The following is a 27,736-nucleotide window of genomic DNA, read 5'->3' on the forward strand; positions in this document are numbered from 1 at the left end:
AGATTCCTGGCTTTGATTTAATCCACTTAAGATACATAGAGTCATAAAGTTTTTATGAAAGTTCATAATGAGGAAATGCAGTAATAGGTTTGTGATGAGAGGCTTCACAGTGACGTTTTCTCATCAGTATGCAGATATGTAAATCATCCTCTCCATGCCAAATTGGGGAAAGATGTTGAAACTGAAAACCACTGACACTGAGTTTCCTTTTTCAATTCAGGTTTTTTTTTTTAAGGCCAGATTTAGAATTTTTGTTTTAGCCCTATAGTTAACATGACAAGTGCTGGCCAGGGCTCTGGGGCCCACACTGACCTCAACAGATGAAGATGGTGGGTTACTTGTTCAGCTTCACTTTCTTTCACATTCATATTCATGTCTGTGAACTGAAGTAATACTTGTTATACAAGAAGAATTAAAGGTGTACTGGCTCTCACCATACAGGACAGATGTCAAGTGAGGATCCACTGTGGTCCCCTATAATACAGAAATCCATCATGTTTTTTTTATAACAAAGTCATCTTATATCAAATTCATGTATTTTCATACAGGGTTGAAAATAGTTCTTTAAAACTCTTTTAACCAGAGGGGTGGAGAAAATTTGTCTCCGGGTGTTGAGTAACTAGTCATGATGTTTTTAGCCAGAGATTCAACATGAACATTAACAAAAATGTGCAAATAATCAAGGGTTAGGTTAAGCTGGGCTGGAAATCAGGCCTGATATGAACTTTGAAATTTGTCAACAGAGAGCCAAATTCCTGACCTCTTTTAAAGCGGCATTCTGTTTTTGTTGGTTTTTTTCAGATTAAATAGCAGCAGCAGCTGTGTGTATTGGACTCCAGGTTCATGTTCTGCAGTTCTGCCCTATGGAACTGTTTTTCTCTCAGTGTGTCCCTGTTTTGTACAAAGATAACATGACAAGATCACCATGAAACAATTCAGTTGGAACTCCATAAAATAATATTACATCCTCTTCTTAAAGTGTCCTTAGGATAGCACATGACATGGCTAAGAAGAAGTCCAAATATGGAACAAATGCAGTTGCGAGGACAATACTTTCCACTCATATCATCATATCTTAAGATGTTTGATTTGAAAGAGGAAGCAAATGGCACTTGTTGATAATATATAGTTGATAATAGAGTTTAATAATCAGTAAATATATTCTACAGTTTACACAAAGGGAAAGGTATGAGAATGACATACAGTGTTTAAAGTATGTTTGTTTTTGATCAAGACATAAATGGTGTGTACAATATACACATACATAGTAGGATAATGAGTGATGTAGGTTAATGACAAAGATTAGAGCGAAGATAGTAAAGCTACATGTAAGTGGCATAGTGGCCAGAATGGTGTCAACGGCAACTAGGGCATTGGGGGTCAATGCCTGCCCAAATAAGGACTTTGTGCCCAATTCATTTGCCAAATCAAATTACAAGCATGTCACAATTGGTTCACAATCAGACTAACATTTAAAAAAACGTACTGTAATGCGTGTGTGGTTTTAAATTATTAAATTATTATTTTATTATTACAATTAATGAAGATTGCAGGTTTTGTCTCTAGAATATCTCTAATCAGATCACTGGACATGTAATCATTGATTCAAAAAGATCTGCAAACATAGAAAGAATGAATAAAGTCCATTGCTTGGTTGTGAGTCCTTTTAAAGCAGGAATTCGACCTGGGCATACATTTTTCCCATAGCCTATCAGTGAACAATTTGAGTGACACGAGAGGAGCATTTGCAAGCCCTCCTTTTCACATACAGGAAACAGCACACAGTTTATGAGGTGAAGGGTTGAGGGAAAAGCCCACACATGGAGTCAGGTCCAGTTCATCCTCTGACACTCCAGGTGGAGGAGTGAAACGGAAGTTTTGCATGAGGGTGGTGAGGAAGATGAAGAGCTCCATCCTGGCCAGACTCTCTCCGGGACAAGCTCTGCGACCTATAAGAGAGAAAAGGGAAAAGCTTCAGGTCATCTGTGAGGAAACTGAACATTGACAAGAAGGGAGCTCACAAACCTGCAGAAAAAGGCATGAAGGCATCTCGCTTGACAAACTTTCCATCTTTGTCCAGGAAGTGGGAAGGATTAAAGGTGTGTGGGCTCTCCCACTCACTCTCATCATACAGGACAGATGACAAGAGAGGATACACTGTGGTCCCCTGTAGAAAAGACACATATTAAACTTCCTGGAAATAAAAATAAGTGAAAATGCAAATTGATTTCTACATTGATGACCACATTTTCATTGCAATACTTTTGCATTCCCTCACAATTAGTCTAAAAGCTTTTATTAACATTACTGCTGCTGTTCTATCAAAATATTCTAAGGTCAGCCAAAGTAAACATTTTGACTTGTTCATGCTTTATTTTAATTACTTTATGTCTGACCTTCTCAATAAAGTGACCTTGGAAAGTGATGTCTTGGGTGGTACTGTGAGGAAGTGCGAAGGGGGCGATGTTGGCCAGTCTCTGTGTCTCATGGATGACAGCATCAGTGAAGGGCAGGTTCTTCCTGTCCTCGATCTGCACCTCACGACTTCCTATCACCCTGCTCAGCTCCTCCCGTACCTGGTCTGGGAGATGAAAGAGGATAGATGACAAAAGTGAGAGAAATTCATACATAATGTTACATAACTTCATTCAGAGTTTGTGTTATCTTCATTTAGTTTCTGCAGGCATCAGCAATACTTTGATTTTATGACAAGAATTTTGTGTAACTTAGACATTTTTTATGAAAGCTGTGCACATTTACAGCTCTTTACCCTGTATTTTTGGATATTTGGTCACAAAAAGAAGTCCCCATCTGATTGTGGCTGCGGTTGTATCAGTGCCAGCAGCAAACAACTGAATGACTGTCATCATAAGATTTTCACTGTGGAAGTGACTGTTGGTAATCCCAGATTTCTGCATATAAAGATCAGCAGTTTTTCACCTGTTAGTGTCCTAGACAGGCCTTTTTCACAGCACATATTATTACAACTGATTCTTTGCTTTTTGGTCCCTTCCTCCCAACAACATAACATGTATATAAGTCACATCGTTCCATCATTTAAAATTTGATAAGTTATATGTTTCCTAACCTCAAGATTTTGCTTGTGAGCCAGAAAGGCATCCACAAAGCCTCTGCACATCTGTGGATTGAGGGTCTCTTTCAAATGCCTGAACAGCTCTAAATTCTGTTTCCTGTTGGCAGCAAACAATCTGCGGTATTCCCTCCGATTGGCAATCCATTTGCAGAGCCACGGGAACAAGTTGTACATCTGTCAAAAATATATATGTATTAGCATTTAAAATAACGTAGGCCTATAACAAGGTAAGTCAAAAATCAAACCTTTTTTTGTGTCATGGTAATATTTGAATTACAATGCTGAAGGTATAAACTTCAGAAACATAAGAAATGATACCTGTACTGACGGAGTCCCCAAAAGATGCATGTTTCTGTTTGTCCGATCCACGAGGGATGTAAACTCTGAGTCATCATATTCAAATCGGCTGCCATAGGTGATTGAGCAGATAATATTAGAGACTGCATAGTTTATTGGTCGGGCCATATCAAAAGCTTTACCTGCAAGAAGGGAAAAATAAAAGATTAAATAACTTTGTACTCAAACTGTTGCTATAGTTAGATAAAATATGCCATTTACCTTTGAACTTCTTTAACACTTCAATGAGTTGGTGACATTCCTCAATGATTTTGTCCTCACAGGCCTTCTTGCCCATCCCAAAGTCTCTCAGGTTAGTTAAGGCAAAGCGCCTCATCTCTTTCCATGAATCGCCATTAGACCATGTAACACCTGAGTTGAAACAAATTTTTAAAACTTATAAATAAAGGATATATTGTACATATTTGCTAAGCATCAATAACAAAATAGTTGAATTATAGCTTTGTTCTTTATTTGCTTACCATTTCCCTGAGTAAATTCATGCAAAATTAGAATTTGATCTCGGTCTCCAAACTCATCAGCGTAGTTGACAAGAGCCTCCTTCACTGTCTTGTATCCTGCCAGGACCACCACTTTCTTGGGTCCCAAATAGACGGTGAACACTGACCCATATTTCTTGGAAAGCTAACAAAAGGGGCACACTGTCAAGACATTTTCTTGCTTAACACACACACACTGGAGAAAGTATACAACGTGATAGAACTGCTGATAGTATACCTGCCTAGACAGAAGACAAAAGCTAAATAAAAACCTACTCCAGCAAACTCCTTACCTTCAGTAATGTGTTGTAGGGTCTCTTGAGGTCCATCTGCAGCAGGTTACCCAGCAGGGGAAGTGGTTTTGGTCCTGGAGGTTCATTCTCTTTTGCCTGGAAGCGGAAACTCGAAGAGGAGAATAGGTAGACAAGAAGCAGGAACACTAGAGCTCCTAAGATTGACACAGCACTGGAAGACTGGAGAAAAAGATCTAATATCACCATTACTGGAAAAAAATCTGTATTTGTTTGTTGCCACTGCAGTGAAAAGTTCCCTGACCTGCTGCGTTTGGCTCTGTTGCTGTTTTAAAAAAGATAAATGGCTTCTGTGGCTGTAAAATGAGAACACAGCCCAAAGTTCAAAATATACACTGACGTTAAACAACACTAGTGAGTCTTTGCTCTTGCGTAATTTTTAGGTCAGCGTTCGTTGAAATTTGATCCGATGGTGCAATCAGTTTGCAATTGGAAATGCAAGTTCCCAACAGGTGGACAGTACTGCAGGCGTGGAAAGTTCCCTGCAGTGTTGCATTAAATATAGCTAAAGATTTTTTGGTTGCCAGATGGGTTAAAGGCAGAAGTAAGAGTGGTAAGGGTATTCATGGAGTAAACCTTTCCCCTCTAAGTGGTAAATAATTTTCTGACAAAGTTAAGTATTATCAGTAAACTAATTTGAAATCCTTGCTGCTGGGCCAGTGTCACTACATGCTCCTGTGTCATCTTATTCATTGTTAATCTTTTATGTGGTTTATGGAGAGAAGACTCAAAACTGTCAATAGTGGTTGAAGTTTAACCTGGACAGGTCAGATATTCGCAACTGTATTTGTAGGCTGGACTTCAACATGCTTACACATCCATATTGTCTTTGTGGTGCATTTTTTATTCTGTTTTGAGTATGTATTGTAAACTTATTAAACTAAAATATAGAAATAGACACACACGCATAGAGGTCGAGACAAGGTAAGACCACCAGAGCCCCTAACTGGAAGACAGAACTGAAGGACTGGAGAAGAAACTCCATTGCTGTAAAAAGATCTGTGTCCTTGTTGTTGCCAGAAAGAACAGTTTGTACCATAGATTTTATTTTTTATAAAATTACATAGATTTATTAAGTGAGTGAGCTAAAGTCTTGAACATGGGAAGGATCAGTATAATGCAACTGCATGAAATTTAGGGTATTTTAAAGATTTTTTGTTACACTTAATGAAATGGTTTTAAATTATTTCAACATACAGTTAATGAAGATTGCATGTTTTGTCTCTATAATGTCTCTTATCAGATCACTGGACATGTAATCACTGATTCAAAAAGATCTGCAAGCATAAAAAGAATGATTAGTATAATAGAAAGAATGAAAGTCCATTGCTTGGTTGTGATTCATTTTAAAGCAGGAATTCGACCTAGGCATACATTTTCTCAAAGCCTATACATCAGTGGACAATTTGAGTGACACGAGAGGAGCATTTTCAAGCCCTCCTTCTCACATACAGGATACGACACACAGTCTATGAGGTGGAGGGTTGAGGGAGAGGCCCACACAATGAGTCAGGTCCAGTTCATCCTCTGACACTCCAGGTGGAGGAGTGAAAGGAAAGTTTTTTGCATGAGGGTGGTGAGAAAGATGAAGAGCTCCATCCTGGCCAGACTCTCTCCGGGACAAGCTCTGCGACCTGCAAATTAGGAAAAGGATAAACTTCAGGTCCTCTGTGAGTAAACTGAACATCAACAAAATGTGATGGCTGAGTTCACAAACCTGCAAGCGTTTGACAAGGGATAGATGACAAAAGAGAAGGTAGGTTTTGGTCCTGGAGGTTCATTCTCTTTACCCTGGGAGCTGAAGCTGGAAGAGGAGAATAGGTAGATGAGCAGCAGGACTATCAGAGCTCCCAACAGGGAGACAGAATTTGAGGTCTGGAGAAAAAGATCAAATATCTCCATTGCTGTAAAAAAGTCTGTCTTTTTTGCCACTGCAGTGACGATGAAAGCTCTCTCTTCTACTGCGTTTGCCTCTGTGGGTGTTTGGAACAAGTTCCAATGTACACTGAGAACACGGCCCAAAGGTCTGAATACATATTTGATTTATTTTATTACTACATGCTCCTGTGCCATCTCATTCATTATGCATCTTTCATGTGGATCTAAATGAAAGAAGACTCATTCAGGTTGTGTCATTTTGAGCCAATTTTTATTTAGTTGGAATAAGTCACTTAATGTACAGTGCAACTCCGTCAATTAAAAACAGAGGAAATTGATTTTAAAAAGAATGGGTTCAGATCGACACTGTAGAGGCCAAAATATCCTGACTTTTGGTCTCTGACAACACATATTTTCAAGACTTAATTTTCTTCGAAAGCCTATTTGGTGTTATGTTTTATAGAGAAGGGAGGGAAAAGATCAAATAAACCATCAAAATGTTTTCTACAAGCTATAGGAACAATTTAATCCAGAGAGAAAACATGAGGGAGAAACGTCTCTGCTCAAACCTGCAACCCCAACCACCAAACCTACTGCTGCATGCAAGCACGGAGAGAGGGAGAGGGAGAAGATTCCAATATAATCTAGTTGCATATATTTCTCATATAAATCGTTACTAAATCTGTCCCTGCTTTTTAGAAATATTGACCAACAGTTGAACTGGGCTCACAGGGCTGCTCCCTCTCTTTTCTGTTGCCAGTGCCTTCAGGCTCATTGGGCTGAGGGGGCTGAGGGGGCTGTTTCGGTCTATTGAAACTCTGTTGCAATATCACAGGGCAGTTTCAGCTTATTGCAACTGACTTTCTACAATTATTGCAAGTAGTAATAAAGCAGTAACTTCAAGAAGTAAGTAAACGGTGAAGTCTCTCTTTCTCTCAAGGAAAGTGCAGTTATTTACTCATCTAACATCTCTGAGATTCAATATTTTAGAGATACTCACAGCGCTCAGATTTTAACTCCAACCCTGTGTTTCTTCATGTCAAACAGTAAAACGATGTTTTGCATTTAGTTTATTTGACGTAGTTTACAGAAGAGCTTTTAAAGTTAAATGTCAACCAAAATAAAAAGTCTTTCTTTTGTAGTCATAGAAATAAATGCATCCCATTCCACAGCTCCACATCCCCTGGACTCAACCAGTGGAAACACAGACAGTGCCACTTTACCACTGAAAAGGGGGTTTATAGTAAAATCCTGTCATCAGGATTCGAGTACTCTGCTGCCACCTAAATTCTACAGTTATCAACTGCAGTCTCCTCTTTTACCGCTGCGTCATCTCTACGGTAACGCGGCAGCAATACCGTCAAATAAAACCAGTGACATCTGTAACTCTTACTAAGTATTTATGGGGCATTGTTCTCGCTATAGACCCAGTAGCTGTATGAGGTAGCATGGGTTGCCTGAGTAACTCACCTGGTAGAGTGTGCCCCATGTACCGAGGCCATGCCGCAAAGGTCAGGGTTCAAATTCAGCGCAACAAACTATTCTATAACACAAAATACAGGAAAGACATGAGCAGAATTTAAACCGTTAACACTTTTATTGTAAGTGGTTTGTGATCTTTAATTAACATATATTATTGTTAATAAGCATCTTATAAGGCCATTATTACCTATTAATTAATACTTCTTACAAGAACCTCAATATAAAGTGTTACCTTTTCAATCAGTCCACAAAACTGCAGCCAGATGTGATTAAAATAAAAGTTTGAACACACACAGATCAGAGAGGTTCTTTGGGCAAAAGGGCAGTATCTGTTTGGATGAAACCCAGCTGCTTTTCAGAAATCCTCATTTCATTTGAATCCTGTCTGATGTTAAAGGAATTTGATCACTGATTATTTTGTTTACTAGCTAACCCAGTGCCGTGACCTCCCTGAGGGAGGAGAGTGTTTGAGGACAACTTCCATACTACAACCAGGTTTGGGGAGTAACGGATTACATGTAATCAGAATACAAAAAAAGTAACTGCAATCCAGGACAGTTACAGAAAATAGACATAATCAGATTAAAGTTACATTTAGTAAAAAATTAGGATTATTTAGGACACATTTTTGATGCTTACAATCTTCAGTTTCCATTTTCACTTTCACTTTGTCTTTTTTTTTTTTTACATATTTGGTGTTGAGTTAATCAAGAAGTAGCGGAAAGCAATCGAGTTACATTACTTTAATATTGTGATACTTAGATTAGATAACTGACTACATTTTTTAACATGTAATTACTAACTGTATCGGATTAAATTTTTAAAGTTACCCTCCAAACCCGGATTACAATTTACAATTAATTATAGCACAACTTTTTATTGGTTCTGTTGCATGCATGCATAAAACCTTAAGTTCCACTCCCAACTCTTTATTCCACATAAAAACATACACTTGTGTGAAATCAGTACACATGCATAGGTATGCAGGGGAAGGAAGGAAGAGCAAGAACAGATACTACTGACACAGTGAGCCTCTTTAAACTACCTTAAGGCTGATATAGCTTAGTTTTAGTTTATATATATATATATATTTATAGTTTATATATATATATATATATATATATATATATTCGGTGTGTGGTTTTGAACATATTCACTATTGTGGCAATGCATTGGAAGAGCACTTATACGAATTACACTCTACTCTTTAGCATGAAACTGAGATAAATCTAACACAGGTCCAAGTCCTCCTCCTCACATACAGGGGACAGCACACAGTTTATGAGGTGAAGGGTTGAGAGTGAAGCCCACACGTGGAGTCAGATCCAGTTGGTCTTCTGAAACTCCGGGCGGGGGAGTGAAGCGAAAGTGCTGCAGGAGAGTGGCGAAAAAGACGAAGAGCTCCATCCTGGCCAAACTCTCTCCAAGACATATCCTGCGACCTGCAAGAGAAAATAAAGAAAGAAAAAAAGTCAGGCCAACTGCCCGACGACTGAACATCAACAAAACGTGATGGCTGAGCTCACAAACCTGCAGAAAAAGGCATGAAGGCATCTCGCTTGACAAACTTTCCATCTTTGTCCAGGAAGTGGGAAGGATTAAAGGTGTGTGGGCTCTCCCACTCACTCTCATCATACAGGACAGATGTCAAGAGAGGATACACAGTGGTCCCCTGTTGATGATACAGAAATTAAAAGGCTTTTCTATATTCTAGCATATAATAGCATTATTTTCAAACTGCACAAAAGTGTTTTAAGGAGCCCTGCTCCATTCTGTTTAATTGCCACATTTATTGTTGAATATGAAGATGTGTATGAAGGACTAAATGAGACCTCTTAACAATGACCAGGGGCAAAATGTGCACACAATGCATGGTTAATGGTAAATTTATAAGTAAGTCAGCCTTAAGTTAACATGTTTAAGTGTGAAAAAAATATGCACACTATACTCTTTTTAAATTAGCTTTATTGTAATTTTAATCGTAAATGTATTTTGTAATTTCTAAAATATTTGTGGGTTTAATCCTTCATATGAATTATTTAATTCAGACCTTCTTAATAAAGTAACCCTGGAAAGTGATGTCTCGGCTGGTTCTGTGTGGCACTGCCATAGGGACGATGTTGGCCAGTCTCTGTGTCTCATGGATGACAGCGTCAGTGAAGGGCAGGTTCTTCCTGTCCTCGACCTGCACCTGACGACTTCCTATCACCCTGCTCAGCTCCTCCTGGACCTGGTCTGGGAGATGAAAGAGGAATGAGGATAGAACAGTAATTTCATTGGTCATCAATTAGTCTGTCCTTTATGTCTTTTATCCACATTGCCTGCATAGTGTCCGGCCAATAAAGCCATGTTTTTCTGATTATGATGATTTTTGTGTTGGTAAAGCATATAGCTTGGATTGTGTGTTTAAGTGAGTGAGATGTGCATATCTATATCTTACCCTGTATTTTTGGATACTTGGCCATAAGCAGAAGTGCCCATCTGAGAGTAGTTGCTGTCGTATCAGTGCCAGCAGCAAACAGATTCAGGACTGTCAACATGAGATTATCATCATGGAAGTGACTGTTAGTAATCCCAGACTCCTGCAGATATAGATATAAAAATATGATCCAGACTTATAGCTGTACATAGCACAGCACAGCAAGCTGATCGGTGTGTAAGTTAGTTAGTGCTATGGCAAACACAAATGAAACACCAGAGCTGGAAGTCCCACAGTCAGACGTTCAGCTAGTTTTTTTGTTTTTGTTTTTGCGAAGTTTGGTTTCTGACACTGAGCCAGAGTTAGAAAGCAACTTTCATTTGTCAATTTCTTTTAAATATATGGTTGTATAGATATAATTTATGGCAAAATTAGATTATTTGGTTGATGTTTTAATCCTCCCTAAAACCAGAAGTAGTGAAAATTATTCTCTTCATCCCTGATTTCATTTCAGGTGCAGACATTTTCCTTGCAGCTTCAATGATTGATCAAATTTGCAGTGACAGGACAAAATTGAAAAAGGACCAGCGTGTAAGATTTAGTGGCATCTCTGTGGTGAAGTTTCAGATTGCATCTCACTTGTTTTATCCAACCTTTCCAAGTGCATGGGAGAAACTACGGTGGCCACAAAATGCAAAAAAAATGATAATAAAATTTCTCAAAGAACCAAATCTCCAACATTAACAAATCAATTCAAATATGATGTTTTAAATCCTAATTAGAAATAATATAAACAATAATATATGATATATAAGATAATAGAAGCATCCAAACCTCCAGATTTAGCTTTTTGGCTAGAAAGGCATCCACAAAGCCTCTACACATCTGTGGATTGAGGGTCTCCTTCAAACGACTGAACAGCTCTAAGTTTTGTTTGGTGACAAAGTCGGTGATCTGTAGGACTTCTTTTCTGTTAGCAACCCATTTGTAGATCCATGGGAACCAGTTGTACATCTGTTAAGTAAAAAAGGTTCTTACCAAACTGAAACTTTTTCCTATGTGCAATTAATACAATGTATTTATCATGTATTTAATATTAAAGTCACTACTCTAAAAACTCCATAAAAATAGTGATCGATACCTGTATAGATGGGGTCCCCACAAGTTGAACTCTTTTGTTTGTTTGATCTACCATAGTTGTAAACTGTGGGTCATCGTATTCAAATCTGCTGCCATAGACCATGGAGCAGATAATATTAGAGACTGCATAGTTCATTGATTGGCTCGTATCAAAGGCTTTTCCTTTAACATGGAAAAAAAAAAAAAAAATGAAAATCCCAGCAATTTTTTTTTTTACATCCCAAAAGTAGGTAATCACACATTTGATTTAAAAAAAAGAACATTTACCTTTGAAATTCTTAAACACTTCCATGAGGTGTTGACATTCCTCAATGATTTTGTCCTCGCATGCCCTCTTGCCCATGCCAAAGTCTCTGAGGTTAGTTATAGAAAAGCGCCTCATCTCTTTCCATGAATCACCATTGGACCATAAAACCCCTGAGATTAAATATGTTTTTAAATGAAAAGACTGATAATGGGTAAATAATAAACCTTTGCAGAAAGTTAACAAAACAGGAAAATTATTATCTCTTTTTATTCTTTCCTTACCATGGCCGTGATTAGTTTCTTCTGCTATTAACATTGGATCTCTTTCACCAAAGTCATCTGCATATGTGACAAGTGCCTCCTTCACTGTCTTGTACCCAGCCAGAACCACCACTTTTTGGGGTCCAAAATACACAGTGAACAGTGATCCATATTTCCTAGAAAGCTAAAAACAGTTGTATATTGTCATTATGTTTTTTTTATACATATACAACAAAAACATGTGAAGGCAGAAAATGTGATATGACTATTATTGTAACAGTGTTGCTGCTTGGAGAGCAGACATAATAAATTACCATAAAACATTCCAGTCACTTCCTCACCTCCATTAATGTGTTATAGGGTCTCTTGAGGTCTAGCTGGAGCAGGTTGCCGAGCAGGGGAAGTGGTTTTGGTCCTGGAGGTTCTTTCTTGTGAGCCCGGGAGCTGAAGCTGGAGAAGGAGATGAGGTAGAGGAGAAGCAGGACCACCAGACCCCCCAGCAGGGAGACATAAGTGGTGGACTGGAGAAAAAGATCTAATATCCCCATGACCTAAAAAAACAAAATATATGAATATTCCTGAGGCTTCAGCTTGGTGACTACTTTTCTGAAGAGGGATGTCTTATGTAACAGCCAAAGGGGAGGGACAAAATAGCCACATTTGTTGTGTAATGTTTAACTATCATTATCACTATTTAACTGTGCGTGGGTGTGTGGTTTTTTTGTTTATTAGGATCCGCTTTAGCTTCTGTATAACAGTCGCTATTCTTCCTGGGATCCACACAGTTTATATGGTGACAATCCTATACAAATCTATCTCTATCTCTAAACAGAGGAGGACAAAGTAAATGGTAAATGGACTGCACTCATATTGCATCTTTCTAGACTTCAAAGCACTTTACACTGCATGTCACATTCACCCAATCACGCACATTCATACACTGAGGGCAGCTGCCCTCATTTTTAAATACATGCAGATCGAGATGCATCATTCACAGGAGTTTTTGTTAGTTTCTATTAGTATTTTTCTATTTTGGTGTAGCGTTTAAGACTTCTGCTTTTGACGACTGAAGAAACACCACCGGACATTATTCACTTGCTACTGCTACACTGCTGCTGCCAGTCTGTCACTCACTCCAGTCTGTGTCAAGCCCACGCCTCCTGAAGTACCTGTCCTTTGCAGGTCTCTCATGCATTATTTTCATTTGGCGGGAGGGAGGGAGCAAGCAGAAGTGTTGTGTGCAGTTTTGCCTCCTGCTGTTGTTTAAATTGTGTACTGAACACAGTCTTTCAGAGGCTGTAGTTGACTCCTTTTTAAAGCCAGTAAATATACTGGTATCATACGGAACTAGATGGCCTAATCTTAGTCTAATGTCTTACCGTGTCATGCATGTCGGGAAGGGAGCTAAATAATGCTTTAGGCTACAGTTTGGTGATGTAAAAACTGGCATGGCCATTTCCAAAAGGATCCCTTGACCTCTGACCTCAAATAAAAATGGCTTCTATGGGTACCCATGAGTCTTCCCTTTGCACACAAGCACTATTGCAGCATTGCATCCATGCAGTTTTGGGCAAAAACCATACTGTTTTTTGCGTGTAGTATAAATGTGTGTTTTTTGCCTAGTGTATGCATACTGGGGTCCCTAAACAGTATTGGAATTGCATAAATTGTTCCTGTTACACTGCTGTGGACAGACTGTCACTCACTCTAGTCTGTGTTGAGGCCACACCTCCTAAAGTGGCCTGCTGCATTTTTCTTACTTTTTTGCTGAGTAAGATGGAGTTTGCAGAATTGAGGAGTACAGTTATACTTTAATGAAGATTCCATGTTTTGCCTCTTGCTTTTGTTGCAATTGTACACTAAAAACAGTATTTCAGCACGTATTGTCTTAAAACATTAGTTTCGTTATAGAGTATTCAGCTCTGTGACAATTGTAATGATAAATACCTTTTGTGCCAGCTCAAGGAGAGGGGTTAACATGTGTAAAGGTTCCCACACAAATACCAGTCAATATTTGCTGTTAGGTCTTTTCAGGTCAGTGTTCTTTGTGGTGAGACTGTTATGTGAGATAAGTGTGTACATGTGTTATCTAAAATGACTGCTTACTTTTGACCTTTTTATTACTTATGTTTTAACTTATTGAGAGTTGGACTAATCTGAATCAGATCCCAATTGTCCTGATTTTTGTATAAACCCACCTTAAACTTAACTATGGCATATGCCTGTGCTTCCAGAATTTGCTGGTATTTAGTGGAATTCATTCATCCTCCACCTGTGCAATGATTTCCTGTGTCTCCTGCATCGTGGATCAGTGGGCACCGATAACTTTAATTTACAGAGTCTTACACAGCTGCTTAGAAGAACCCATTCTTGGTGAGTGTTCACAAACTTTGAAGAGTGACAGTATGTGTAAAGGGTTTAAAATTGGCACCAGCTGATATTTCCTAATGACAATCGTTGACATGCCTCAGGCCTAAAGAGCTGAGATCTTGTACAAAGCCTGCAGAACTCTCAAACTTTTGCACATGCCACAATAATGCTTTTTTTGCTTTGTTTTGTTTTGATTTTCAATTTATAAAATAATGTATATATGTAATATAATAATAATAATAATAATAGTAATCGAAATAATATAATATTATTAATATAATAATTATATATTGTATAAATATGATATATAACATGTATATTGATGTGAAATGTTGATCATGCTACTGTAGCAGTCTCTTGCATTGATGGATCAGGCACAAACTGTTACTTTTGGGCTCACCAGCCTCACTGTCATCAGTCATTTATTCTGATATTAACATAATCAGTTGTGATATCAAGAAAATGGGAACAGCTAACAGAATGTGGGGCACACCAGGGACATGCAGACAGCTCTCACACAACAGCAACAATACTAAGTTTGGGTGTGACAGTGTCACATGAGAGGGGGCAAAGGAAATCCCTTTGGATCAATTTGTATTCATATATATGGCTCTGGGCCGCCCCATCTCTGCGTGCAGGAGAGAAATGCCTATCAAAACGTAACAAAAGTTTGAAAATGTGGTGATTTAATTTCAGCAGTAATGTCTCAAGTGGGCAGGATTAAAGTCGTGTGGGTGCTTTTATTCACTCTCATCATACAGGACAGATGTCAAGAGAGGATACACTGTGCCCCCCTGTTACCAACATAAAAACTTAAAAGCTCCTCTTATGGATTATATTATTGCAGTAGAACTACTTATACTTCTAAATCATTTCATAAATAAAAAGCAAGAATTACATTAATGAAGTTGATAATATGAACTATTAGTTATTAAAAATATTTGTTGGTGGTTGCCTATATATATATATATATATATATATATATATATATATATAGACAACCACCAACAAATATTTACGGGGTAAATATATATTTACCCCGTATATGGGGTAAATTGAGCATAGGAGCGGGGTAAGTTGAGCCGTATCCCCTTTGCCTTTATTAGTCCCCACAGCTAAAATGGTGCACTTTTATGCTAGGTTTATGACCTCATGTTGTAGCTCATAGATACCACAATTGATGTATAAAACTAATTTAAAATTATCAATTTTGGTCTAAACACAATTCTCAATAACCACTACCCATGTGGTCCTTACATTCACAGACTCCATGAAATGATGCCTTCCTCCTAATATTTGGTCACATGATCAATGTTTTTTACCATTTCCTAGCAGCAAGGGGTGGCTCAACTTACCCTTTGGCTCAACTTACCCCACTCTCCCCATATATATATATATCTGCTGTGGCAAGGACTCAGTCACAATACATGCTCCACCAGATGAGCTATCAGGCCACCCAAATATATTTTATACATTTATGTTCAAATGTTTGAACACGCCCGTCGGGTCCCATCAACCTTGGTTTGAGTATCCACTCCCTAACTCCTGTCTGCCTCGGAGCGGAAGCTGGTGAAGGAGACGAGGTATATCATGTGCCTATGATTTAAAAACAAATCTTATCCAATGTGAACTGAGTTTCCTGCCCTGCTGCCTTAAGTTCTGTGTGTATTTTGGCAAAGAGTGGCTGTATTTGGCTGCCAGAGAGGGCAAAAGGACAGGTGAGGGGGCAGAAAGGGCATTCAGTGTGGAAACGTTTCCTTACAACTAGTAAAAGATTATGTGACAAAGTAAATCAATGTCAGTAAGATTTTTTTTTAAATAATGTCCTTTTATTATATATTATATTTGCAAACCAGTTTAAAATCAATGCGAGTAAATCAGCTGTCGAGCTGTTAGGGCCGTATTATTTTTAATTTCATAATTGAAACATCAGTTAACACCAGGTTTTGCTTACTCATTGTTTATGTTTTATTTGGATCAGAAAGAGAGTACAGAGGTTAAAGGGTTGACTGAGGTAAAGTTTTACCTGGAAAGTAAAGGTAGTAAAGTAATAAAAAGATAGTAAAGCTTTGAAATTTCCAGTTTGAGGGCAGTTTGCAATTCATTCCATTTAAAAGTTGCAATGGACCTGAAACTACTTTTCCTAAAGTCAGCACATACATTTGGGATATCTAAAGTTCAGAATTATGGACTGTAAATGGTAAATGGACCTGTACTTGTATAGCGCCTTTCTAGTCTTCCAACCACTCAAAGCACTTCTTACACTGTGTGCCACATTTACCCTTTCACACACATTCACTCAGTGATGGCAAAGGCCTATAACACTGTAACTTTTAACTTCCTTATTATTTCTTCTTGTAGGTAAAGAAATCACTTTATGATACAAAGAGCAGTGAGATGAGTATGACATTTTGAATTGTTAAAGCGTTTAGCTGGTGAAGTAATGATGGTGCAACCTGATGATACATAATATTATGTAATCAAGTGCAGACATAATAACTAACTGAAGAATATTTTTGTAGTTTTGAAAAGACAGACAGCATTTATTTCTGAAAGCCTGGTTTGATTTTTGATCTATTTTTTTTGGTCAAATGTTCAATATGAATCTTGAATTTCAGTCACCTATCAAGCCAAAGTGAAAATGTAATTTATTACATCATTGATATTGAACATTTTCAGGGCCACTATATGCAATATAACACTATATTAAGCATAATCTATTCTTGAATTAATTGCTGGGTTGAGTTGAAGTCAGGACAGTGGGCAAGGTAGCTTTTTCAAGCCCTACTGCTCACATACAGGAAACAGCACACAGTTCATGATGTGAAGGGTTGAGGGTGAAGCCCACACGTGGAGTCAGATCCAGTTCATCCTCTGAAACTCCCGGTGCAGGGGAGAATCGAAAGTGTTGCAGGAGGGTGGGGAAGAAGATAAAGAGCTCCATTTTAGCTAGACTCTCTCCAAGACAAGCCCTGCGACCTGTGAGAGACAACAAAGGAAAATGTTCATATAATCTGCAAATAAGCAAACATTAAGAAGTGATGGCTAAATTCACCAACCTGCAGAAAAAGGCATGAAGGCATCTCGCTTGACAAACTTCCCATCTTTGTCCAGAAAGTGAGCGGGATAAAAACTGTATGGCTTCTCCCACTCACTCTCATCATACAGAACAGATGTTAAGAGAGGGATACACTGTGGTCCCCTGTAAACAGAAAGAAAAAGGTTTGTATAATATAACCAATAGTGTCCAGTTTTCACTAAGCAACTTGCTATAGCTCAATAAACCCCACTGGAAGGGTTTCAGGACAAGTATGGCGGATACAACTCGAGTCACTTTATGAAGTTTTATTGCGCACACATACACAATAACCATCCACACACTAGGTAGCCTGACTGCTACCACTACGCTAGCCTGTCAGCTTGATAATTAGTGACGTTAGTAAGTTAGTAAGTTAGTCAGTTAGGTTGTAAACCTGCAACAAAAACACAAACACAAAACCCAGAATTAACCAATGAAATTATGCAATCATGTGATGTTAATTCTTGATTTGAATTACTAGCAATGCTAGTTCATAGTGACTCACCGGCAAGGCGTATCATTCCTGACCATCAATTGAATGAAAATGTAACCTAAAGGAGAGCCGCCTGCGCACTGTGACTAATTAAGCATACACAGACACACAGTCTGGAGACCAGGAATGATAATAAAACAAACCTGTAACCTGGTATGATTATAACATATATGAAATATAACATAAAATATGCCTGCATTTGGAATAAGGTGGTAAATGTACACACTTATTTCCTCAAATACCCCAGAACATAATCATAACATCCATCACTTTTAATATATATATATATATATATATATATATATATATATATATATATATATAAAACAGTAATTACACCTGCTGGAAAGTTCTACCAATAGTATTTTCAAACTACATCAAAACTATTTCATGGAGCACAGAAATGGATTGCTACATTCTGAATTAATGTCACATATAGATGTTTATGGAGGACCAAACAGGAAGACACGGTCAGGTTTCTTGCTCAAAATCACATAATGGCCGTCAGTGTGACCTACTCTGCTCTTACTGCCAGAGATGGACGCTGTTTTCTGGTGGGAAGTGAGCTGAAGAGTAGTAGGGAGAGCTGCCTGGGTCAACTTTAACTTTTTTATTTACAAGTTGCCAAAGACACTACCTACTAACATATTACTGCTGTATGTTCTTATAATATTGTTTGAAGTGTAGGACCTTTCTCTTTTATTTTGAAAGTCTGGCAGTGAAGGATCTGTTTTGTTGTCAAACTGAATTATGACAAATTGAGAGAAATGTGGATCACATACTGGTATGCCTTATAAAATTGACCTGTCAGGTTTCTTTAAATGTGTTGACTCACTCTATCAACCAAGCAACAGATCATACACATTTGTCATCAAATTAAAGAGTAGGTTAAATAGAACAACTTGTGATTGTCAGTTTCTTTGTTTTTGAGCTGTTTGTTTGGATTAAGTGCTCTCAGTGAAATAATATTAACCAGTAGAGATTCTAATGTTCACTCCCTCTAATCAATATGAATTTGAATTAAGAAGACATTTAGAATCCATATCCATAAATATGGATTCTAAATTATTAAAAAGATTAACATAAAGATTAAGAAAAATCTATTCGTAATTTTCACAAATTAAGATCTGGTTCTCCATATTCAGTGTTTTATTCATGCTTACCTTTTTAATAAAGTGATGCTGGAAAGTGATATCTTGGCTTGTTCTGTGAGGAAGAGACATGGGGACGATGTTGGCTAGTCTCTGTGTCTCATGGATGACAGCGTCAGTGAAGGGCAGGTTCTTCCTGTCCTCCAGCTGAACCTGTCGACTTCCTATCATCCTGCTCAGCTCCTCCTGGACCTGGTCTGGAAGTAGACATTTTTTTCTTTTCATGAAGATGATTTTTGTTTTTGAGAAGCACGTATTGCTGCGATTGTGTGTCTTTGGCTTCTTACCCTGTATTTTTGGATACTTGGCCATAAGCAGAAGTCCCCATCTCAGTGTAGTTGCTGTTGTATCAGTGCCGGCAGCAAAGAGATTAAGAACTGTAGCCAACAGGTTTTCACTGTGGAAGTGACTGTTGGTCCCAGATTCCTGCAGGTAAAGATGAATCATTGCAGTTACTTAAACAAGTCTGATCCAGAACTTATATGTATATATATACTTTGAATGACAATGTAATTGACAATGGAACCCTGTCCAGTAAGCTCTCATCTTTCAATGGATCCCCTCTGGGCTGTGTACTTTCACCACTTATTCATTTTGAGTGCCAGAGCATTCATGTATCAATATGTGTGCAGATGACTGTAAATATGCAGGGTGGACACCAATCCTTAATTAATTTGAAAGTTAGAAGAGATTTGACACCAAGGAGGACAGCTTTGAAGACATTGGAAGTGGACCAACACACTGTTTTGTATAATTTTTAAAGGAACAGTGTGTAGGAATTAGTGGCATCTAGCAGGGAAGTTTTAACATTTTGTCCTGTGATGAATTCAGGTCCAAAAAGTCATTTTTTTCCCCATTGGCAAGGACTAAATTGATAATGATTACAAAAGGAAAAGCTCCACAAACACAATCCAGTGCTGTTCTTTGTGTTTCACAATTTAAACCATTTTATCCAGTAAAAATGTAAGACTTAAAGAGCCTTATCAGTATATTATCATGTCATTATGCGACAAGGAGCCAGCTAGAATGAATGGAGGGGCATCCTGTAAGACTGTACATAGTTCTCCCAACATTCCCATGCTTTTCAGTACACAGACAGATGCTGTGTCAATTGGAAGGATGTGGGACCTTATTTATAAGCTGGTGGATTACTCAATTGGAAGTTGCGTCACATCTTATTCAACCGTGGGAATCAAAAGTGGGACTTTAAAGTTAGGTTAAACATAATTTGTTAAATCTTATTTCCTTTTTGAGCATTATAGCAGTTTTGATATGTGATGATAAGCTTTCCAACCTCCAGATTTTGCTTTCGGACCAGAAAGGCATCCACAAAGCCTCTGCACATCTGTGGATTGAGGCTTTCCTTCAAACGACTGAACAGTCGCAAGTTCTGTTGCCTGTTGGCCATAGTCAACTTCTGGATTTCCTTCCTGTTATGAAACCATTTACCAATCCATGGGAACAGGTTGTAGATCTGTTAAATACAATTAAATTAAGTATGTTAAGTACCAATTATTTTATTCAGAGGGCAAATGGCATTATGTATATGAAAATCACAATGCTGAAACTCTGTGCTTAACATATGAAATGATACCTGAATTGACGGGGAGCCCACAAGTTGAATATTTCTGTTTGTTCGATCCACCAGGGATGTAAACTCTGGGTCATCATATTCAAATCTGCTGCCATATACAATGGAGCAGATAATATTAGAGACTGCATAGTTAATTGGTTGGGTTGTATCAAAAGCTTTTCCTGCAACATGGGAAAAAATCACAAGGATTAACAATTGTTTTTTAAAGCCCAAAATGTTGCCAATCATGCTTGTTTGTTATAATAAGACACTTACCTTTAAATTTCTTAAACACTTCAATGAGGTAGTCACATTCCTCTACGATTTTGTCCTCACATGCCCTCTTGCCCATCCCAAAATCTCTCAGGTTTGTCAAGGCGAAGCGCCTCATGTCTTTCCAGGAATCACCATTTGACCATAAAACCCCTGAGATTTGAATATTTCAACAAATATGCTATTAAGTACTAAGGTTGTAAACATGAAAGGGATATTGATTTAAAAAAAAGCTTAGTTTTGTGTCTTTCCTTACCATGTCCTTGGTTAAATTCTTCCACAATATGCATTGGGTCTCTGTCTCCAAACTCTTCAGCATGACTGACAAGTGCTTCCTTCACAGTCTTGTATCCAGCCAGGACCACCACTTTCTTGGTTCCAAAATAGACGGTGAACACTGAACCATATTTCTTGGAAAGCTATGAACAGGGACATAATGTAATGCTGTTTTATCATATAAGACACACTCATAAGCAGAAACAACAAGAAACTACAAGAAACTCACCTCCAGTAATGTGTTATAGGGTCTCTTGAGGTCAAGCTGCAGCAGGTTGCCAAGTAAGGGAAGTGGTTTTGGTCCTGGAGGATCCTTCCCCTCTTCCTGGGAACTAAAACTGGAGGAGATGAAGTAGACGAGCAGCAGGACCACCAGAGCCCCCAGCAGGGAGACAGAACTGGAGGACTGGAGAAAGAGATCAAATATCCCCATGATCAAAAAAAAAAAAAAGCCTCCTGAGGTTTCTGAAGTGTAATGACAAAATAATTTTCCTACAAGAGCCTTTAGGTTGGTGAATGCTTTCCTAAAGAGGGATGTCTTTTGTGTCGAATGGGAGGGACAAAGTGTATAAAACCTCACCAGCAACTGCTAGTAAAGAAAATGTGTCCTTGTAATAAGTCTCCTGTCCTGCTGCCTTTGGCTCTGTGAGTGTTTTGAGATGCCTTTTGTAGCTGTTAGTGAGGGAAACAGGGTAGGGCTGATGTATGGAAAAGTCCCCCCACACAAAGTAGTAAACCACTGTCCTTATCAGCACCTCTCAGAACAGTGCTCTGTTAGTGTTCAGTCAGGTAGGTTCGCACTTTCATTATCTTAAATGCCTTATCTGATGACATGTGATCTGAGAGGGAGAGTAGTTAAGTCTGTACAGGGGTTGAAGGGAAAATTAGGTAAAGTTTTACCTTGAGACTAAACTCTGACCCAGTTATTTTAATTATAATAATAATAATAATAATAATGCATTTTATTTGTAAGCGCTTTTCTGAATACTCAAAGACACTTTACATAAAATCATAAAAGCAGCGAAAACAGCAACAAATAGTAAAAACAGTGAAAACACATCGGACTAAGCTAAACATTAAAAATTAAAATTTTAAAAAGGTGAATTTTTGTCAATGATTTGAATGCTGTAGGGTCGGTGCAGTCACAGATTTGTTTGGGGAGAGAGTTCCAGAGGGAGGGGGCAGCAACGGAGAAGGCTCTGTCGCCCCAGGTTCGGTGCTTGGTCCTGGGTGGTGGAGACAGGAGGTTTGCGTCAGATGAGCGGAGGCTACGGGATGGGTTGTGGCGGTGGAGCAGGTGAGTGAGGTAGGAAGGGGCCTGGTTATGGAGGGCTTTGTGTGTGAGGAGGAGGATTTTGAATTGGAATTTCAGCTGATGCAAACCTTCCATAGCTGCATACTTGAGAAAGGTAACTTTGTTTTCTACTTCGGTCTTTACCCCATAGCTACCTAGTAAAAATACTGGTAGCTGGCTTTCTTATGTTCAAAGAAAAATTGAGCAGTAATACAATGGCTTATAATATTTCTTAATACAGGCCTAATGCAGAAGATAAGAGTATTTATCTAGGGTGTGAGATATGACAAGAAGCGGGCCAGTATTTACCTGTGAACAAAAGTTCCATTTTCAATATTTTATTCTCAACATTGCAATGTGACATGTACAGGATCACTACGGCATGTTTAAAGTAGTGTGTGGTTTCTATTCTGAGTAACTATATCCACTAGATGGAAATTAAATTGATGCCCAGATCTGGAGTACACACAGGTTAAATGAACACATGATGTTTTACCCTAATAACAAAGACTTTCATAACCTCATATTAATATAAACTTCCAAACTGGTGCCTCAACCCATGCCACCTTCACAGATGGCTACTGAGCATAAAGGTTTACCCAGTTCAAACCTGCTATTATCTTGCAACCTAGGTGATGGGATTTGTGTAAACGACCACCAAGACCAAACACTCAAATTACTCACCGAGGTGGTTACTTGACCACATATTTTTTGTGATGTGAATGCCAGTGCATCCTAGGCAACGTTGAAGAACTGCCTGCTCAAATAAAATCCCACAGCGCACCACGGAGCATCTGTCCTGCAGGGCAGCTCATAGTGGAAACGCATTCTAATGCTAGTTATGAACTAACGTACCTGGAGCTGTGTCCTTGTGATCTGATCACCCAAAATGCATTTTAATGTCAGGTATATACAGGCACCCCACCCCCTATTGCATCATATTTTAAATTGAACCTGCGTTTTTTTAGTATTGAGTTTAAAAGTAGTTTGCAAATTTAATATTTTAACTTATTATTGTTTTTTATAATTTGATCTCCCTTTTGACTCTCAAAAGTAAAGAAGATGCAATATCCTCTGCCTCTATGAACCAGGCTCCTCTACACACAGACGCATACTCACACACACACACACACACACACACACACACACACACACACACACACTCACACACACACACGCACACACTCACACACACACACACACACACACACACATACCTAATGTACATACACACATAACCTTAGATGTCTCTTTCACCTAGATATTATAAACCCTGGTAAATAGTAAACTTTACTGGATCATCATGTATTGCTTACGCAATGTCTTTACATAGTAAAAGCTTTTTACTAAACATGAACCAAGTTGATTCATTGGGTCCAAAGATAATAACAATAAAGTTTTCTATCAAGCAGTCCTTTAACTTTGTTCTCTGTCACCTTTCATCCACTATTTTCTTTGATGCTCCTGTCTTCATAAAGTCACATTCATAGTTATAATTCTGAGGAACATTCTGATCCAACTTATCCTCTTATCTGAAGTCCCTATCTAATATCTCTGTGTAAGAGAAACTGTTAACTGACAGAGTTTCATTATTAACATTATTTTCCCATATCATCTGGACTACATAGGAAAAATACATTTTTGAGTGGAGGGGATCTTTAATTCTTTAGAGGAACCAACCTCACATTCAAATCAAAAGATTCCCTATGAATCTTTCAACAGTAATTATAAGATGTATTAAAAAAATCACTTTTTCTGATGCTGTTGCTTTATTCAACCTGTAAGATAATATGCAGAAGTGTAATCAAATAGGGATCATTTTAATTTAGATTTTTGTTTAACAAAGAAGGAGAGGAGAGAAGACCCTTTTTTCTGTGAAGATGTGATAGAAGATCAGCATTTAAATGTGTATTTTCAGTGCTTCATATGATACAGAAGCATTAGAGCTGGGTAGACTTAGAAAGATCATTGAAGATGTCAAATATAAATCAAGAGTGTCACAGAGAACTTGTCTCTAGTTACAAAGGTCGCAGTTCAGCATGTTGGTTACTCCACATTCAGTCCAAATAGGGACAACAATGTGGTCAAAGATAATATACTGAAACATTACAACAATTGTGATTACAGTGATGAAGTTAATTTTACTCTTGTTGTCTTAATTTGTCTCTATCTTCTTAAGTTAATGAATGTAAACACACAGTGGCATTATCCTACTCTTTTTTGACACATTGCCATTATGAGATGAGATGATAATTTGGATAAATATGAAAGTGTGAAGACATTGCTGTCTTTTTTTTTTGTCCTTTATGAAATACTGTATTCAGATGTCAAAATAAAAGTAATTCATCATTGTCAGTTCAAATAGGCTACTATAGTTGGAAACAAATCTATTATATTTAGCAGTGTTTAATATAATGTAAAATATGTCATGTGTTGTCATTTTAGCTGCAAAACTTTGAACGTTTATAAAGTTTTCAAGGTTCATCATTGTGTCTGTGGGTTTAGCAACATTCTTGATTAGTGCTGTGCGACTCCTCAGATGGAAGTCAAGTCTCAAGTCTCTTCTACGATCTGCTGCATGCCATCCAGCCTTATGAGAACACTGCATAGCTATATTCAAGGAATTAAAACACAGCAACCATCACTCCTTTATCTGTTAACATACAATATCTGCATAGTTGTATGGTATATGATCATATTTGTATTTTGCCTTGTGACATGAACATACAGCTCACTATAACTATATATATATACATATTTTCCTAAATAAGAATCCGATGTTAATAACTAATGTGTTCTTTCTCTCAGTTTAACGGAACGTGGATGATTATGTTTCCTGACAATTTTTTATTTTTATGGCAAAGCCAGCAGGCACCCTGCTTTTTTTAAATATTAAGCCAACACCAATCTAATCAAGTTGTCCTCAAAGCTGGTAGCAAGCTAACGTAAGATTGCTGATGCTGAGTAATACATGTTTGCTCACTGTCCAGGTGACTCACCTATCTGGATGCATTTTCAGGTGCCTGATAAAGTTTGATGTAGTTAATTCACCATCCTTTATTTTACCACGGACATTTAGCAGTTCTTTTGTTTGGGCCTTGTGTGAATTATAGCCAAAGGTTATTTGGCACAGCAGCTGCAGGGAGTAGCTGGCTGCAGGTGTGCACGCCACGGTATTGTTGCAGCTTACAGTCATCTGTGGCCGTGCGCACCAGATGTGTTACCTGAATTCCTCTCCAGATGTAAGGTTAAATGATAATAAGGGAAGAGGAACCCTGGATTACTCCTGACATAAAGGTTCTCTTTAAGGACAAAAAGAGTGCCTAACGGTCAGGAAATTAGGAAGAACTGAAGGAAGTGCAGAGGGAGCTGAGGAGGAGGATCATGCAGGACACTCTGACAGCACTGGGCAGCTCCTCCACTGACTGATTTACCTACAGTCTGTGAAGGAAACACTGCAGGTCCTTCCTTCCTGCTGCTGTCAGACTTTTACTTATTTATTATATCTTGCTTTTTTTTACCTTCACTTCTATTGTGCTGTATTCTCGCTGCTGTAGCAAAACAAATATCACCACTGTGGGACTAACAGCATTACCTTATCTTATCTAAAATAGAAAACTGTAACAAGTCTGTGCTTGTCCAGGGACAGAGCTTAAACACTGCAGTGACTCTGGTCCAGAAACCAGTCAAGACATGGTCAGATCACACACTTCATCCAGTACAAAGTTACATGTACTGGTATTTGTTCTCCTCCATGTAGCTGTATTATACTTACATTGACTCAATTATCAGTTCTATCTTCAAGTGAGAAGAATGGGAAAGGTGATTAAAAAAATATTTTTGTTAGAGTAAGAGTAATATGTAAACTAGTAATACGATGTAAAATGCAGAAGTAATAATCCAACATTTGTAAGGCTGCATACATGTGAATTTGTTTAACATCTAAAAATTGCACATTTATGTCTCTGTTCAGTTTGCTTTAAAAGTGTGACCTTCAAACTAGATGTCTCACTAGAGCACCAGCATCTCAAAACAAAACAAATGCATGATCACTACGGCACACCACACACTCTTGCTTTTTTTTTTTTTTTTTTCGCTCTTTTTATAACAATAAGAAGAAGAATTTAAAAAAAAATTGTTGAGTCCTCCACTTTTCATTTACAAATCGTACATCAAAACCTCTTTTCATTCAAAATGTAAAAAGTGATACCTATAAGTGTCTACAGAGAAAAAACATCTGCTGCTTCTCGTGGTGTAGAAACCTAATTAATGTGACTGATAAATCATAATTTCTTTGTATAACTTTCATTCTTGTCTTAATAAAGTAAATTGTACCAGACCATCTCCTCCTTCTCATATGATGTCCGACACATTCAGAAATAATAATATAAGAATAGTTACCACTATGTGTGTAGCTGGGATCCCAATGATAGAGCCTGTTTCATGTCTCATTTTATAGAGCATTCTTTTTCTATTTATTTTAACTATTAGGTGAGCTTTATGTGTACTACATGAAGTCCATGTCCATTTTAAAGCAGCCGTTCAACATATTGTAACATATTGGTTTAATTTACATTAATGGGAAAGGTAGTAGGGGTGCTGTGGTAGGTGTTTGATATTATTTCCTAAAAAAGAATAGATCAATTGTGTGAACTGTATTCAATGATGCAGTTTCATTTTAAGTCCAATTGACAGCAAAAGTTGCTGAATTAATGGCAAGGAAGCAGAGGTTGACAAACCAAAGGGTAAAACTAAACCAGTTGATTAAAATCAACAACTCTTTAAAGGTTATATCATCGACATATTACGGATGGTCGTCACGTTTCCACTTCCTCCCACTGTACAAAAATGAAACCAAAATATCCTGGACATGGCCGTCATTCAGAGCCAGAGTCTGCACAGCATTGATCTGGGTTGTAATCAGGGCTCAGCTGTCAATCATGATGTAAAATCCCTTTTTTATACCTTTAAATAATAAATTAATACCAAACTGATCAGAAAAATAAACACTTTAACATACATAAGTGTGATAAGAACTACCTAAAATGACAGAAACCATCTTTGGGAACATTTTATTTGACATGAACATTGAGTTTTTATATTTGGCTCATGTCCCATCTGCTTACATGGAGGCAGCAGGCTTTATGACCTATACTGCAGTCAGCCACCAGAGGGCGCTATTGATGTAATTATATAGTTTACATAGAACGTTTTTGAATATCACTTTTAATTGCTTCAGTAACTGATGTTCCTTGCAGGTACTATCACCTGAGCATCTCAATACTGTATTCATGCTTCATGTGGTGAAATGATGAAGTCACTTTAACTTCACTTTAATGTGATTAATTAATACTTAATGAATCATCAGTTAACTAATGTTACTTACATACATGAATTAATCAAAACCATTTGAAACCCATGCATTTGTTCAGCCTCTAAAAAAGAGGTGTATCTGTGTATTTTCATCAAAATATGATGTTTTTATCAAACTGGTGGTTACATGAAAATGTCAATATGTTGCTTCTTGATAAAAACAGCTTAATATTGGACTATAAATTGT

At 37.8% G+C, this 27,736-nt stretch overlaps 2 protein-coding genes and 2 pseudogenes across 3 annotated transcripts; all 4 read right to left on the bottom strand.

Moving 5' to 3' along the window:
* Window positions 1-1,124: 1,124 nt before the first annotated feature.
* On the bottom strand, window positions 1,125-4,542 carry LOC127368574 (cytochrome P450 2K1-like). The gene is made up of 9 exons (XM_051409509.1): window positions 4,224-4,542; window positions 3,913-4,075; window positions 3,653-3,802; window positions 3,413-3,573; window positions 3,089-3,268; window positions 2,771-2,912; window positions 2,397-2,581; window positions 2,026-2,167; window positions 1,125-1,949 (listed from the first exon to the last, which is right to left on the bottom strand). Exons 1-9 carry the CDS (start codon window positions 4,428-4,430, stop codon window positions 1,762-1,764), a joined length of 1,518 nt encoding a protein of 505 aa, XP_051265469.1. The 5' UTR covers window positions 4,431-4,542; the 3' UTR covers window positions 1,125-1,761.
* Window positions 4,543-5,267: 725 nt separating this feature from the next.
* LOC127368579 (cytochrome P450 2K6-like) lies at window positions 5,268-7,664 on the bottom strand (annotated as a pseudogene).
* Window positions 7,665-7,697: 33 nt separating this feature from the next.
* LOC127368573 (cytochrome P450 2K1-like) lies at window positions 7,698-12,287 on the bottom strand. Of its 2 annotated transcripts, XM_051409508.1 has the most exons (9): window positions 12,009-12,284; window positions 11,689-11,851; window positions 11,428-11,577; window positions 11,162-11,322; window positions 10,855-11,034; window positions 10,042-10,183; window positions 9,652-9,836; window positions 9,132-9,273; window positions 7,698-9,043 (listed from the first exon to the last, which is right to left on the bottom strand). In XM_051409508.1, exons 1-9 carry the CDS (start codon window positions 12,213-12,215, stop codon window positions 8,856-8,858), a joined length of 1,518 nt encoding a protein of 505 aa, XP_051265468.1. In that variant the 5' UTR covers window positions 12,216-12,284; the 3' UTR covers window positions 7,698-8,855. The 2 variants fall into 2 exon arrangements, with proteins under 2 accessions (XP_051265468.1, XP_051265467.1); XM_051409507.1 differs by having other exon boundaries at window positions 11,428-11,851; window positions 12,009-12,287.
* A 4,375-nt stretch (window positions 12,288-16,662) lies between these two features.
* LOC127368575 (cytochrome P450 2K1-like) lies at window positions 16,663-21,315 on the bottom strand (annotated as a pseudogene).
* Between the last annotated feature and the right edge of the window lie 6,421 nt (window positions 21,316-27,736).

The sequence above is a fragment of the Dicentrarchus labrax genome, unplaced genomic scaffold, assembly GCF_905237075.1.
Source record: "Dicentrarchus labrax unplaced genomic scaffold, dlabrax2021, whole genome shotgun sequence".
Classification (NCBI taxonomy): Eukaryota; Metazoa; Chordata; class Actinopteri; family Moronidae; genus Dicentrarchus; species Dicentrarchus labrax.

What these genes read in the sequence shown, in the direction of transcription:
- LOC127368574 (XM_051409509.1), bottom strand. Translation starts at nt 4,430, where the DNA reads ATGGTGATATTAGATCTTTTTCTCCAGTCTTCCAGTGCTGTGTCAATC. An exon ending in TGGGGACTCCGTCAGTACAG is followed by an intron (nt 3,269 to 3,412) that starts GTATCATTTCTT and finishes TATTTTTGACAG; the next exon opens with ATGTACAACTTGTTCCCGTG. An exon ending in AAGGTCACTTTATTGAGAAG is followed by an intron (nt 2,168 to 2,396) that starts GTCAGACATAAA and finishes TCTTTTCTACAG; the next exon opens with GGGACCACAGTGTATCCTCT.
- LOC127368573 (XM_051409507.1), bottom strand. Translation starts at nt 12,215, where the DNA reads ATGGGGATATTAGATCTTTTTCTCCAGTCCACCACTTATGTCTCCCTG. An exon ending in CCAAAAAGCTAAATCTGGAG is followed by an intron (nt 10,184 to 10,854) that starts GTTTGGATGCTT and finishes CTATATCTGCAG; the next exon opens with GAGTCTGGGATTACTAACAG. An exon ending in AGGGTTACTTTATTAAGAAG is followed by an intron (nt 9,274 to 9,651) that starts GTCTGAATTAAA and finishes TATCATCAACAG; the next exon opens with GGGACCACTGTGTATCCTCT.